The 16698-nt window shown below is 30.0% G+C and overlaps 1 protein-coding gene across 1 annotated transcript; it reads right to left on the minus strand.

Annotated features, from left to right (window-relative positions):
* Positions 1-11293: 11293 nt before the first annotated feature.
* LOC109788917 (ATP binding microtubule motor family protein) lies at positions 11294-15899 on the minus strand. Its single transcript, XM_020347785.3, has 13 exons — positions 15555-15899; positions 15287-15455; positions 13844-14237; positions 13559-13764; positions 13015-13331; positions 12860-12923; positions 12552-12642; positions 12227-12456; positions 12102-12148; positions 11969-11990; positions 11779-11841; positions 11653-11691; positions 11294-11564 (listed from the first exon to the last, which is right to left on the minus strand). Exons 1-13 carry the CDS (start codon positions 15755-15757, stop codon positions 11493-11495), a joined length of 1917 nt encoding a protein of 638 aa, XP_020203374.1. The 5' UTR covers positions 15758-15899; the 3' UTR covers positions 11294-11492.
* Between the last annotated feature and the right edge of the window lie 799 nt (positions 15900-16698).

A 16698-nucleotide genomic window follows, 5' to 3' on the forward strand; every position in this document is an offset into this window, starting at 1 on the left:
TTCCAACTTCTCATCAGAATCTTCTCATTATACTTCATGATCCACACATGCAACTCATAATTCATGATCTACTTGGATCATACAACTTATAAATTGAAAAAAAAAATCATACAACAACAATATAACTCAAGATCATCAATTCTTCCTCCCAATTACCAAGAAAACCCAAAAACCTAAAACATCAAGATTCTAACATATCCAATTCAACATCAAGGTCACTTAAGGCATGAGCAACACAATAAAACCAACATATACAACACAAGAAGGTTAATCTACAAGTTTTCTTTGCCTTAAATTCTCTATAATCAAGGAAAGGAAAGAAGAACAACAAAGAATGAAACTCCACAAGCACTTGCTATACGACAACTTCAACTTCCGATTCTTAGCTCCTCAGCCTTGAATCTCAACTTAGCTACTACAATACTGCTTCGGGGAAGGATCAGAATGCTTTTATAAAGTCATAAAGAAAGAAAATCTCCTTTGCCTCCAAAGTCTATCTCTCTAAAACTCTAAGAAATGAACTTATAAAGTTCAAGTTCCCAAAAAACTTTATATACCTTTCATCGTTCTTGGCCAACTTTGATCTCAACACAAAACAACTTCAAACAACTAAACTCTTAAGAATTTCTTAACCTTTAGAGTTCTACGAATATCAACACAAAACATCATATATATATATAATATAACTCACAACATAGTGTTACAAATAATAACTATCTCCTTTTTTTCTTACAAAAACACATTTATTTGTTTAACAGAGGCATGAAATGTCTTTTCTCTACTAGTACTAAAAAGCATTTTACAATCAAATAAGAATTTATATTAATATTAGTATTTTAGTTTGTGACATGCTAAATATTTATTGAACGTGACAACACCCTTCTACCTCAAATACTATTTAACAAGGATTTCTAAATAAAACATAATTGAATTTTTAAAGGGCGTAATAAAGTACTTAACTATTAATTTAAAGTAAAAAGGGTTCACATCTCTTAAAATAAAACTCATAAATAACATAAAATCAAATAATTGTATAAATTCAATAATGAAGCATAACCCACCTATTTACTCAAGTTTTAACATGAAAATAGAAATCATTTATAATAATTTAACTTCTACTATTGCTAAAAATAGTAAACACTATCAAAGTAGTCCCCAAAATAATTGAGCATTAAGCTTTACCTCCATCAAAATCCTTCTTCTATATATGATCTAAGCTTGCAAATGGCAATAAACCCAGACATACACCAAAACTATACATAGGAAATGTGAATATATCTCATCCATGTACAATATATATAAGGTGTAAGAGTATCACAAACATACATACATCATATAAATTGTACATAAGCACTCACATTTATCCATCATCAACACAACATATATTTCAATTATATCAGTTAATATTGAAATCGACCCAACAATCCAAACAATTGCAAATGATATACATGAACTCATGCAAATATATGCATCTAGTTCTATATGCATATGGTGTCGATTCTCCTCATCACCCTCAACTCAAAATAGCTTAGGAGTCATGGAACAAGACCACTTTCCTTCAGTGATCCCCTTGAACCATTCTCAACTAGGGGATGTCTATCAGAGTGTTAGCAAAGTGTTACAACTGACCATGGTTGCCTTACACTGCCTGCATGAGATTCCCCATCATAGCACCCCAAGGTTTAGGTTGATGACCTTTGAGACCTACATGCATAGACTCACATTATTTTGCAAACAAAATACATATGCATGAACTCCACCAATAACATTACTTCATCACACACATGCAACAACCATAAAATGCAACTTGTCATTTCGCAACATTGAACTTATCCACACCATCTCACCATATCACCTTATAGTAACTCATCACAACTTGCAACATCATAACTCATCAACTCAATATATATCTTCATTATTCGTTCATCACATATTATAACATTCTTGATTATAACATTATTATCATAACATCTCAATCATAACATCATCACACATCATAGTATTGTACGTTACCATTACTTATATCACATATAGACACTAAAAGAATAAGTAACTCACCATTACAACTCACAAATTTTTCCTTCTTATCTTCAGCTTCTATGAAATCGTGTGGTCTAAATGTGATATCGAGAGTTATACCTATAATATCAAATTCATCTTAATTTTTTTAGAAAGCTAAGATAATTATCTAAAACTTGTATGTTGACCTCAAGGATTGATTTTATCATCTACTATTTTTAAAAATTATAAAATCACCATATATTTAGCCTAATTCTGGTAACTTGACCTTCTCTCCTTAATTTTATCATAACTTGAGTTTTAAACCTCATTTTTAGATGACTCCAACACCATTGGAAAACTAACATCCAAGGCTACAACTCTTATGAAGACCACAAAATTATTTTTGACTTTATCACCCCCCAACTTGGCAGTTTTTGCGCCTAACATAAAAAGGTTATAATCGTCCTTGCAACACCTACTCCCAATGTTGTTAAGGTCACGCTTGACGAGAAACTTACATGGCAACAATGTCAAATATAACCTAGCAAGGCTTATTTGATGCTCTAAAAGAAGGGAGCAAAAATCATTGTGAATTATCACGCCCGACAACATAAATAAGCACCTAATGCGACACTAGTTCGTGAAAATCCTCTAAAATGTACACAAATCGCACAAGTTTGACACTTCCCACTTATCACTCACTCCAATCGATGAACACATCAATTAAAGTTTAAAACTAGTCTATTATACTATTATTTAGTTGAACCCAACATCAATTTAACATACTCATGCGATTAACATCGATCTTCACTTTGCTCTATAAATCAAAAGTTTCCCACAAACATTTAGAGATTCATGATGAAAGCAATGTATACAAAATTAATTGCACATACCACTCAATCATCACATATAAGGTTTATACAAAGTGCATAGAATACACTAATTCTCATTCTACAAGTCAAAACCATAATTTCTCCCCAAAACACAAACAATCAAGCAACAGAGTTGGGGACAACATCTCTATCCAATAGATAATCCACACCCAAAAGAGAAGACCCTTACTCCCTCTTAACTTGAGTGACAATCACACAATGTTATGCACTCCCTATAGCCTCAACCGCTATTCTGCATCCTCTCTTGTGTTCTCCTATAATTTCTCTTCAACTGGTGCTTTTAGGATTTTAGTTTAGAAGGATGGGTAAATCCAGTGTTTTAAAACCCGGACCGACCCGGCCGGTCGGACCGGTTGGACCGGGAACCGGTGGTGCAGCCGGTCCGAATCTGAAGTTGGATCGGTTATGCAGTCGACCCGTTTTAAACCGGATTGAACCGGTCAATTTTCCGGTTCAACCGGTGAACCGGTGGGTCAAACCGGTTCAACCACTTTTTTTTTTTTTTTTAAATTTTTTAAGGGACCATAAATCACAAAAATAATAATGAAAATTGAATCTCTTAATGAAAAAAACAAGGAGTCTTATTAAATATAACAATGACTACTTGTTCTAATATATTTGTTTGCAATATATACAACTTAAATAACTTTTATAGTATATTATTAATTTTAAATTATATATTTAATAATTCAATATCTATGTAAATATTACATATATTATTTTGTGATATTAATTGCAAGCATATTATATATGTACATATTATTTATATTTTTAATTTGTATTAATATACCGTTTAACATGTAATTTTTTATGTATTTTTTTACAAAATAAAAATAAAAATAATTTTAAATAAGATAGAAAAATTTAAATTTAAAATAAGATATGAATTTATTAAAATTTATAAGTATAAATATATTTAATATGAATATTTTTTAATAAAAATAAATAAAAATCGAGTCATGCGGTTCAACCAGTGACCCACCGGTTCAACCTTTGACCCACTGACCCAATACCTTAACCGGTTCGATGACCGGTCCGGTTTTTAAAACTATGGGTAAATCTAACCCTTTTGTTTTTTATTTTTAATAAGCTTTCTCGTTAGGCTTAGATTCTAATCAAATACTCTACACTTACAATTCCTCTTTATTTAATTTAATTTATATAAAATATTTATTTACATTACAACTTAATTAATCCAAAATTATTATTTATTTATTAAAAATGAGATATTACATTTTATATGATTAAATCATAATAAATTATATAAAAATATATTATATTTAAAACTTTTATAAATCATTTTTTTAAACATACAAATTATACTTTTGATTTATGATAAATTATTTATATTATGACACAAAAGTAGTTTTAATTATCGATAATTTATTTTTAAAATATTAAAATGTATTTTAAATGTAAATATGAAAATATAAATTAAGTTAGATAAAAGGTTAAAAATTTTATAAATAAAGAGTAATTATCATAAACGTTTAAATTTAGCAATAAGATAAGCTATCAAGTATGCACAGTTAACTCATCATCATAGAATGAATGCAGTTAATTACTATTCTTATTTTCTTTTGACAGAATTATTATTATTCATCAAAAAAAGTAAATTGAAGTCATGGTATCGTCCCCTCCAGCAGAGAGTGCATCAGTATCATGTGTTATTGAAATGATCATCAACACCACAATCAGAGCCTTATCCTTTATTTATTTAGTTTGTTCCTATCCTTGGCTGAGTTGTCCTGTTGACAATGAGATCATCAAAATTGAAAACGATGTTTTTGACAAATTGATCTGAATTTTAAATATTTTTTAATTATATAATTAATATAACATATTATCAACTTTATTTATAATTAATCTTTAAAAAAAAATTAATCTACATGTGGGTTTTAACTTTTAAGTGCAAGTATAAGCGTCTAAAATTATAATTTTACTGATTATTGGGATAACTCAATAACTATGTACGCCAAATTGGAAAAGGCAGAAATCGAACAATATTTAATTTCAATTAATTTTATACTAACTTTATACTGTATTTAATTGTGAGAAATTAAATAAATTAGTAATAGAGTGGAAAGAAATAAAGAAGAGAGAAATAACTGAATGAAAATAGATAAAATGAAAGTAGAATTTGAAGTGTTTGGTTTGAGACAAAAAAAAAAAAGAGAAATAATATTATTCATGTTTGATAAAATAAAAAGAAATAAATGAAAATATAGTATAGAAAAATAGAGAAAATATAAATAAATAAAACTAAATAAGAAATAAAAGGAATTAAAAAAGGATTCCATAGATTTTCAAAAAAATAAAATAAAAATAACTTTAATTATTTATTTTTATTTTTATTGATTAAATGCTTAATTTAATCGATTAAAGAAAAAGCCACAACCTATTATGGTATCATTAAAGTCCATTTATTATTATTATTATTATTATTATTATTATTATTATTATTATTATTATTATTATTAAAATGGTAGTAGTCGATGTTGGTTAAATGACTAGTTGTGATTTATTAGAGATTTTTAATTAAAAATAATCAGTTAATTTTTTTAATAGAAGTTAATTATGAATAAAATTGATAAATATTTCATATCAATAAAATAGTTAAAAAAATTAATTATAGTCTTAAATTAGGATAATAATCCTTATAAACCAAATTGATGATATATTCTCATTAGTAATGTACATTGTGAAGAACTTGAGAAATTTCTCCCTTTAACTTGAATAAGTAAAAATTAATTTATAGCCATGGTGGTTAAGATTTAAATTCCATAAATAATGTAAATAATGTGATATATTGATACAACAAGAAAAATATTTAGTGCACACTTTATTTTAAGGTGTAAAGAGATGAAAGGAAAAAAAATGGAAAAGAGATGATAATTATGATATGAATACATATGGAAAGAGAGAAAGAAATAGGAAAATAATAAGAAAAAAGTAAAATAAAAAACAAGTATATGAATATAATAATTATTATATTAGTATTTTGAGGAATTCAATTCATCCGTTTTCATAAAGCGCGCGCACATAATATATATATATATATATATATATATATATATAGGGAACATATCAGGAATTTATTATGAGAGGGTTAAAATATAACCCTTAGATTAATCAAGTGAGAGAAAATTTGAGATTTAATCAAGTGAGAGAAAATTAATCTAAGGATTATATTTTAACCCTCTCACCCTCTCATAATAAATTCCTCTCACTTGATATGCTCCCTATATATATATATATATATATATATATATATATATATATATATATATATATATATTATTTATGAGAATAAAATTCTCTCTTATTTTTATACAATTGTATATAATTAATTAGAACAATTCTGGAGCTCATAAAACATGATAACTAATGAGATTTAGAGTCGTATGGTAGAATTGGATTTGGGGTATAAAACAAAGAAGCTTTATCCTATTAAATACAAAATTAGGCATTCTCAACCTAAATTATCAATAATATTTTGTATATTTTATCACTCGTTATAAAATTAGGCATTCTTAACCTAAATTATTAATAATACTTATATTATTTTATCACTCATTATAAATAAGATTTCATATAAAAAAAAGTTAACTAAATATCCTTATCTATCATATAAAAATAAAATTTCAATAGAATTGTTATAAATAAAGTTAGATAGATATTATAAGATAAGATGAGATGTATGTCATCGTCAAAATTAGAATTGTCTCTTTATAGATTGAATAAAACCTCGAAATTCATTTATACAAATTGATTATCTTTCCTTTGAGTTAAGAAAAATTGAAATAGAATTCAGTTATTAATTCATTGGGGATTTTGTATATTTGATAACTAACCAAAAAGAAAGTGGGTAAATAGTTGTTAACATTAACTAGACAACACTGCAGGCTTTTGTACGCACTACACCTGTGCGAAAATGGATCCTTTGACTTTAAGGAGGGAAAGTTATGGTAACTTAATGTACTTAGACTGCTGGATTTATAATAATATATCAGATTATGACACGTGTACATTTAAGTCAAAATATATATTGTCCATGTGTCATAATCTAATTTATTTTTATAAATCTAACGGTTTAAATGCATTAAGGGCATCTCTAATGGAAGCAACTCATTTGAGTTGCTTCATGCATTGAAAAATGAAAAAAGTGGTCCTTAGTGTGCTATGTCAGCATTAAGCAACTCAAATACAAATTTATTCCAATGGTAAGAAACTTTAAGAAATTCAACTTTTAGAATTTTTTTTTCTAATCATTAATGAACCAGATTTAAATTTTTATTAAAAAGGATAATTGCACTAAAATGAAAGAAAATAAATTACGAGAAAAAATACACAATAAGTATATATTAAAAATAAAATAAAGCAATAGTAAATACATAAACATTATACGAAATTAATTTTCATCATTATTATTTCCTAAACGTTTCCAAATATATTCAATAAGATCTACTTGAAATCTGGTAAGGAATGGTTGCTTGAGGAAGCAACTCTCTCTCTTCTTTAAACAACTCATGTTGTCACGTCAGAGTCCTCCAATGACAAGAAATCGGGGCTTGAGTTGCTTCATGGGACAAGCAACTCCTATTGGAGTTACTCTAAGTTACCATAACTTTTATTTTTCAAAGTTAGAGAATCTGAATTCTGTGCATGTACTGAGAGAAAAAGGGAGATATTGAGGAAAAACAAATAAAAAGTAATTTCTAGTGTACTACCTACACTGTTTTTATATGACTATTATCATAATCTATGATCTTTTGACTTGTAAAATAAGATAGGATAAAAAATTGAGCGCATTAGATAAAGTATTTTGTGCCCAATGTGCATGGGTATCCTCCAAAGTCCCACATCGGGTAGTTTTGAAGAATGGAAGTGGTAGACTACTACTATAAATAAGGGGTGATAGTTTGGGTCTACTCACCACAACAACTATAGTTCTTGGGTGTATTGGGGACTTGAGTAGTTGTGTGTCAAGAGAGGGTTTGCAATTTTTCCGTGCAAAAATTATGTGAGAGGGTTTGTAATTTTATTCTTGTAAAAATTGCAAGTGGAGTAATAAAATTAATTTGTTGAGTGTGTTTGTGGATGTAGGCAAGAAGTGCCAAACCACGTTAATTTCTGAGTTTGTTTCTCTATTTTTGTTTCTCTCATGTGTGTGCTTCTGCTATTGAAGTTTTCTTTTCCCTCTCTTACCCAACAAGTGGTATCAGAGCTTGTTGGTGTGGTGGGGTTCTGTGGGACTCTTAATTCTTAGTATGCTCTATGGTTGCATCATTGTCTGATCTTCTACATCAGAAAAGAATTGAGGTTTTGACCAAGGGAGGAAGAGAAGCAGTGTACCAGGGAGGAAAAGATGTCCCGCCCTCATGAGAAGAGGTTTTCAAGTTTCGTCAGAAAAACTTGTGAGGAAGATGGTTTTCAAGTTTCGCTAGAAAAACTTGTGAGAAGAAAAACTTGTGAGAAGGGGTTTCCAAGTTTCACTAGAAAACTTGTGAGGAATGAGTTTCCAAGTTTCACCAGAAAACTTGTGAGGAAGGGATTTCCAAGTTTCACCCATAAAACTTGTGAAGAAAAGGTTCCAAGTTTTGCCAGAAAATTTGTGAATGATGATAGATTAATGTGAGACTTTGGATGAAGGGAGGATATGTTGTGCCCAATGTGTATGGGTATCCTCCAAAGTCTCACATCAGGTAGTTTTGAAGAAGGGAAGTGGTAGACTACTACTATAAATAAAGGGTGATAGTTCGGGTCTACTCACCACAACAACTCTAGTTCTTGGGTGTATTGGGGACTTGGGTAGTTGTGTGTCAAGAGAGGGTTTGCAATTTTTTCGTGCAAAAATTGTGTGAGAGGGTTTGCAATTTTATCCTTGTAAAAATTGCAAGTGGAGTAATAAAATTAATTTGTTGAGTGTGTTTGTGGATGTAGGCAAGAAGTGTCAAACCACGTTAATTTCTGAGTTTGTTTATCTATTTTTGTTTCTCTCGTGTGTGCTTCCGCTATTGAAGTTTTCTTTTCCCTCTAGTACCCAACAAAGTAAAGGTGCCACTATTAGAAAAATATGAGTATATTTCACAAATCTTGTTAGTTAACTTTTTTTTTATTTGACTAATTTTTTAATGATTTAAATATATTTTTAGTCTTTTAAATTTAAGATAAATTTATTTTTAGTTTTTAAAATTTAAAATTGATCTTTTTTTGTTCCTACAATTTTTTTAAAAAAATGTTTTGATCCTTATACTCAATATTTTAGAGGATTTGTTAAATATTGTTATACAAAATCTACTTACCAATATCTATGTTCGTGAAAATATTACATTAAAATCAACTGATATTGTATAACTATCTCAATTTGTCACTTTTAAATGTGTTATTAGTGTTTTGAGGGACTACAAGATTTTAGAAATTTTCATGAATTAAAAAAATAGTTTTAAATTTGAGATATTAAAAATAAATTTATTCTAAATTTGATGCATTAAGAATAAATTTATTCTAAATTTGATGCAACAAAAACATTTAAGCTCTTTTAAAATTTATTTGACTTTTGATAAATGATTTTTATCTTATCGGTTTATAAAATTTTTCTTTTAAATTTGTACCCTTTGATTATTTTTCATTTTCATCATAGTTTAACAACTCTTATTATATGTTGCACTATTTACTTTAATAAAATTTATTCTTTAATATTATACTATTTATTTTAATCATTATATTACTTACTCAAATTATTTTAACTTCTTAATAGAATATATTATCTTTAAGCAAACAATGATCAGTTAAAAAGTTAACAAACATCCTAAAAATAAAGGTACCCAAGTTTTTTTATCAACAAAGTAAATCACACGTACACATATAGAGAGAGAAAGACAGAGAGACACTTACTCCAAAAGTAACTTAGTAAAATTACTCCACTTAATAATTCATAATTTTTATTAAATTTTAACAATTCAATCGTTAAATTAAAAATTCTTAATAACTAGATTAAGTATAACTACAAATTTTAACGAAAATTGAAAACTATTTATAGTCATTATATAGATTCAAATTAATGTATAATATATTTTTATGAATAAACATCAATTTGAATTAATGTAATGAAGTATCTAATATTTTTCAAATTTTGCAAAAAGTTGTAGACTTGGTGTATTCACTAAAAACTCTTAATGTAATGATTAAATTGTTGAAATTTAATATAAATTATGAGTTATTGAGTAAAAAACTCTTAATTTAATGATTAAATTGTTGAAATTTAATATAAATTATGAGTTATTGAGTAAAAACTCTTAATTTAATGCTTTGAATTTATATTATGAGTTATTGAGTAAAGTATCTCTACTCTTGGAATAAGTATCTCTACATTTATCACTAAATTTAACGATTAATTTTACTAAATCCTTCTAATTCAACAAGTTAGTTTAATATTTTTTTTTTGCCAAAATTAGTTTATTAATTAAATTTTTAGTTATTACTTAACTTGTTTGCAAAATAAATAAGATCTCACCTATGTTATTTTTTTTATTCATTGAATTTACAATGGTAACAATGAAATTCAAACTTAGGATTATGTACATATTATCTCAACTCCCAGTACTAGGCCAACCTAGTAGTACCTATGTTGATTTAGCTATGTGCATTAAATCAATGAATATCCTAGTAAGAAAAATAGACTAAACACATGATAAAAAACACTTTGGTTTAGAGGTGTTAAAGTGAACCAACCCAACTTAAATGGGTTGAATCATTTCGGGTTATTTTTTTAGATAGACCAACCCAACCCAACTCACTTTTTGGTGAGTCAAAAAAATCTCAACCCAACTTGACCCACAATGGGATATTGGATTAAGTAGGTCGACTCACTAAATTTTTTAATATAAAAAATAAAAAATTAATTACATATTCCTATTTTTAATGAATAAAATAAAGAACTATAATATTTTCTATCACTAAATTAAGTCTATTATTGATTCAAATACAAATGAAAAGAATTAATTAAAATTTCAAATGACAACTATATAAACATAAACATTTAATTTTTTTTAATTGTAGTGAATTAAAATAGGTCAATCTATTTATTTAGACTCAAAATGACATCGTTTGATCCCTTGCTGTAAACCCTACCCAATAATTAAAAAACAAAAATAGTTATTTTCCATATTGATGCAAGTTTTTTTTTTCTTTTCATCTCAACAAAAAAATATTGATTGTTTTCAACTGAACCATGAGAATGATTCATCATTCATGTGTACCTCCCAACCAAAAGCATTAGAGATTGGCGCTTCTGTTATGTTGTCATTTTTTACTTCAATTCGGTGGAAGACAAAGTGGTAGTACTAGTAGACGTGGAGCTCATTCAATTGAATATAAATCATAAACAATGCTGACTGTAGGCAAGAAAAGAGTAATTGATACCATGTTACAAGGATCACACTTTTTCAATGAGTAAAATATTTTATGATTAGGTTACAACAATAACACAAAGCAAGCTACATAGGTTGCTAGCTGCGGCAATGGTACAATGATATACTAAATTGAAAAGAATAAAAGTTACACATGATCTTAGCCGAAAAATCCTGAGAATGGATTTCAATTGAGTATTGAATCTTCAGCTTTATCTTCGAATAGTTTTTTTGCAGCTTTAGTGAACAGATTATGGGCCTGCAAAAAGTGGTAAAAGTTAGAATTTTGTCGACACTTTTTCGAAGCAAATTTTCAACTAATATAGCATGCTTCTATAATGTAATACCTGCTTGGAAGAGAGGCCAATCTTCTCCAAATCATTTAACTACAAAATGCCAAAACCAAAGCATCACTAAAAGCATTATGCTTACTTAATTCAGTACCTGTCTTGTAAATATTCTTTTATACTAACCGATTTTAGTGGACTTTCTTCTCTAAGGTCTATTATGTATTCTGCCATTTTCTCTCCTATGCCCTGAAGGAATTGAATCCCAACAATTACAAAATGGAGAAAAATAAAAGGAGTATTCAATAAATGAAAAAGGGTCAGATAAAGAAATAGCTCTTCATATGGGGCATTTTTGTGACAGGCCAGCATGTACCTTTAACTCGAGTAGTTCCTCTCTGCATTTAAGAGTTGAACTCATTATTAAGACACCTTAATAGAAGGTTCACAGACTATATATGCTTTAGAAAATAGCAAGATACAAAACAAAGGAGGGTTGTTTGGATTACCTGCTTGCATTATTCAAGAAATCAACGTATTCTTGAACTAGACAGTTCTGCATATTAAAAAATTGGTGATGAGTATGGTGGTTCAAAAAGTCCATTTATTAGTGGAGTTAGACAATTAGCTTTACCTTCAGCGTAGAACCTCGTGTGCTGAATTTGTCAAGTGGAGTGCCATTCTTTTGTATCCCTTTATTAGTGGAGCAGGTTGCCTTAAAAGGTGTTTGTGTGAAAGACAATGCCTCAAGGGGTTTTTGCTTGGCATTGATGTTGATGGGGGAGAGGGCTTTTCTTAAAGGACTTTGTACTGTATCTTTATTCTCATTTGTAATTGAGTTCACTCCCTTGTTCGATGATTCAACTACATACAAAGACATGTTTCAAAACCTAAATTTTCCAACATACATTGTCAAATAATGTAACTAATTTCAGGAATTTCACAAAGTAGTGACACACCGGGTATATTTTTGTATGATTCCCATGCAGCCTTATCGGCATCATGCTCAGTCTCTTTGTTATCATTGTCCTTGACACCACATTGTGCGTTCTGCATAGCATTGAATATTATTATATTCAAGAAAGATGCCAAGTTTTGTTCACTGTGAATGAAAATAAAAATATTTATGAAACCAAGAACAGTTCCTTGATGGACTTTTTCTTGCTTCTTTTGATGATGCTTGGCTTTTTTTAAGTATGAAATACGAATGATGTTTGTACTTGGGTTATTGAACATGTTATACATGTATTGCACTTTTGATACTCACCTCCATGCAAGAATCAAAAGGAACTTCACCATCTAGTAAACTTCCAAAAGCCACAGCAAATGCCCTGCTTACATAGTAAAAATATAAACAACCGAAAGTCAATGATAAAATGACTTTTCTGTAATTATGTATGCAAGAAAAGGACCGTTAGTCACCTTCCATTAGTATGTTGAACATCTAGATTGTTGGCATTTCTTCCCCTCTTCACTGAACTGTTGAAGGTAATAGATCTCTTGGCAGGGGTAACTATGCAACTGGGAGTTTTTTTCACAAGTGGGGAATTAAATGACCCAAGTCTTTGTGCACTCTTTGTTTTGCCTTTTGATTCTAGCCAAGCTCTCAATTTTGCTTCCATGTCAACTCTAACTTTTGGGGTCTCTTGTTTTTGAGCTGAAGGTACAAAATTAGAAACATGCCTTGATCTAGCAGCTAAACTAACAGTATGAACAGATTCCTGGTATTCTCCTGGGTTCTGAAATATAAATAGAAAAGGACTACAATAAAATTTTGAATCTAATATAGATAACAAGTGAAGTAAACTAGTAAACTAATAAGAAAATCTCTTGGTCACTCCAGTGGTCGAACAAGGAATCTTCAACTAACAAATCTCTTACCCAAGCTCTTTGTTGTTATGTATCTGAAAATCTAGTGGACTAACAGAAATTGAGAAGAAAAGAACCATAAAATCTCTAGCTTTACCAGGCAAGCAACCATCAGTGCACGACTTGTTCCACCTAGAGAGTCCTGCAATATACGGGTCAATTTGCTTTCTCTGTACGGCACTCTTGGTTTATTGTTGTTCAATGCATATATCACATTTGACAGCGCAAACAAGGACTGGTTTATCTTGGCACTCTCTTGAAGACGAATCCCTTCATTGCAGGTCCTTCTGTTGTCTTCATTACCTGATTCAATCTTAAACACATGAGCATATAACCACAAGTGCTCCTAATCCATTACCCCAATTGAGTATATGGATGTAACCTGCCAAGTCTATGAGATTCAACTTTCCACACACAACAGTTCCAGTGCCATCAGCTGAAGGAGTGGACACAGATATTACAAGCACTCCATGACTCCTACTAGAGACATCATTGATGCCTGTATGTGCAACTTTGCGCCTCTGAACTCCACAAGAGAAAACATCTTGAAATTCAGACATTGTGTTTATAGGAACCTGAGATAGTCCCCTGAGGTGAATTTGCCCATCTTTGTCATCCCAGATTGAAATCTCCTTTGCCTTGACCTCCAAGAGGTCGTAGCATCGGTCCATGTAGACTTCATAGTATGAAATATGTGCTGTGCTGCCAGTGCTTCGGCAAATAGAAAGGATCATGGACATTGCCAGTGGCATCAAGCCAGGTTGTTCATCGGTTCCCTGCAACACCAAGCATCGGTTCATTTCAAGTACTCAACACAACAAAGTGTATCCAAGAGTGGATAAATTTTCTATATCCTCCTGCTCAATTAGTATTCAGAAAAATATAACCATGACCCATGCTATTAAACATAAAAAAATGGTGCTATTCCTCATCCCGTTAACTATTATGAATGTGTGTTTGTTTCTATGTCAAAAGCTCCAAACGTGGATCAAAAACATGAAAATCAGAACCTAATGAACTATAGCTTATACGTAGGACGTGCAAATCAGACATGCATGTTGTCTTACGTGGCACAAAACCAAACAGGCTATGCATTCAAATTCACAAATAGGTAACACCAATTTAAAGAATCTAAGAGAGGATACACTTTTTTAAATCCTTGTAGAAAACCCATAAACGATCATGGTTTTAAACTTCGCTCCCAACCACAATTTCAGCTGCAACCTTGTAGTTTTTAAGATCTCCAAAACAACACACGCAACCAAAATTTAAAACCAATCCCATAATCCTAACTTGCTAGATTAATGTTCAGATAACCAGAACGGACCTATGTTATCATTAAACCTCATGACCCTAATCCAAAATCCTCGTTCTCTTAACTAAAAATTTAGATTTTGCTCAAATTTAAAACCAATTCATATATCTGGAATAATGTTCGGAAAAATATAACCAGGATCTATGACATTGCAAAACCACATGATACTAATCCTAAATCCTCATCGTCGTAACTCAAAATTCAGAATTTACTGAAAAAAACAAACTAATTCACGTATCAAGGTAAAAAGATGTGAACCAACGGAGTTGACTTTGTAATGAGATTGAGATAGTATGCATGAGGTGTTAGGTTCGAACCTGGTGCGACCATTGTACACAAAAAAAGATGTATGAAAAAAAGAAAATTACTGCAACCAGGTTAGGACATGGACATTGCAAATCACATATGCAGGAATTGGCTTGCAATAGCCCCAACCCCCAGCCAACCACAATTTAAAACCCTGACTACAACAAATTGAAGAACAAGTTTCCTGAAAGATCACACTCACACCTGCATAGTATATGTCTTCCCACTTCCAGTAGCCCCATAAGCAAACACAGTGGCATTGCATCCACTGAAGATCCCCGGAACAAAGGGACTAACTTCTCTGCAGAATATCTGACCCACGTTGTTATCTTCTTGCCCAAAGAACGAGTCCAACTGGTAGCATTCATTCCGGCTAAGGCAAAACGGAAAAAAACAGAAACAGTGAGAACCCCACATGGTGAAAACCAAAATTCATCAAGAGAAAAGCCCAAAGGTGGGAACTTTATGAGACCTGGTTAGTGGGTCTTTGAGATAAACGGCAACCTCGTCCTGCGGAGACTCGAAATCTTGGTCGAGGACGGAGCTGCACGAAATGGGGTCGCCGTTTCTTGATGAGGTTTCGTGTGCGAGGAAGGGCCTGACCCTGACGATGACCCTCACCTTGGAAACTGAAATGGGGGTGCAAGATTTCAAGGGTTTTGGTGTAGCAGCCATTGTAGGTAGAAAAGGTTCAGAATTTGATGAGAATTGTCAATGTGGGGTGAAAACCAAGTTTGAGAAATGAGATGATTAGACAGAGAGGGGAAGGTTTTTGAAAACACCTGACCGTTGGGTTTGCAGAGGGAATTTGGAGGCACTTTTCATTTGAATTTGACTGTGTTATGCTCCCTTTAGTGGGATCCACAATCTCTCAATTTAAGGTTAAAATATTTAATAGGTAAAGAATTGGTAATATAAATTTAAGAAGGTAATAATAGTATTCATTATATTCACGATGTTGAATGATATTTTTTTAATAAATATTTTTAATAATTAGGAGGTATAATTTCTTTTTATTAAGTAGACTCTTTTTAAAAATTAAAGTGTTAATAGTAGTATAGTATTTTTGGTTATAATTTTATTTTTAGGATAGAAATCAAATCTAGTTAACATTTTTTATGTTTTTTTAGAAATATTTTAAATTATGATAAGACATAATCTCATATAAAATCATAATTAAATACTAATTTTTTAAATTATTTTTAGTGAGATTACAAATTGTTTATTTCAACTTTAATGTAAGTTTGCATGAAAGAATATAAAATACGAAAGAAGTCAGATTTGATCCCAAATCTTAACTAATAGAAACAAGGAGACTTAAAGAGTAGTGTGATTGTGGGGTATTATTTTTTCTATTTTACAACCATTTTCAATAGTGTAATAATTATTAGCATATTATTATATCTTTTAATATATGCTTTTCTTATTTATTATTGCATTTTTTTTAGATAAATTTTATGTGATTTCATTAAATAATATAACTTTTATTTTTATTTAATAATTCTCATTTATTATTAGTAAAATCACCAAAGTTTCTAGTGCTCTCAAGTTCGATTTTTTTTTGGGTTAAAATATATTTGGCCAGTAGAAGTCATATCTTACGAGTGTAGAATAAT

The sequence above is a fragment of the Cajanus cajan genome, chromosome 4 (genome assembly GCF_000230855.2).
Source record: "Cajanus cajan strain Asha chromosome 4, NIPB_CcT2T_4, whole genome shotgun sequence".
In the NCBI taxonomy this organism is placed as follows: domain Eukaryota; kingdom Viridiplantae; phylum Streptophyta; class Magnoliopsida; order Fabales; family Fabaceae; genus Cajanus; species Cajanus cajan.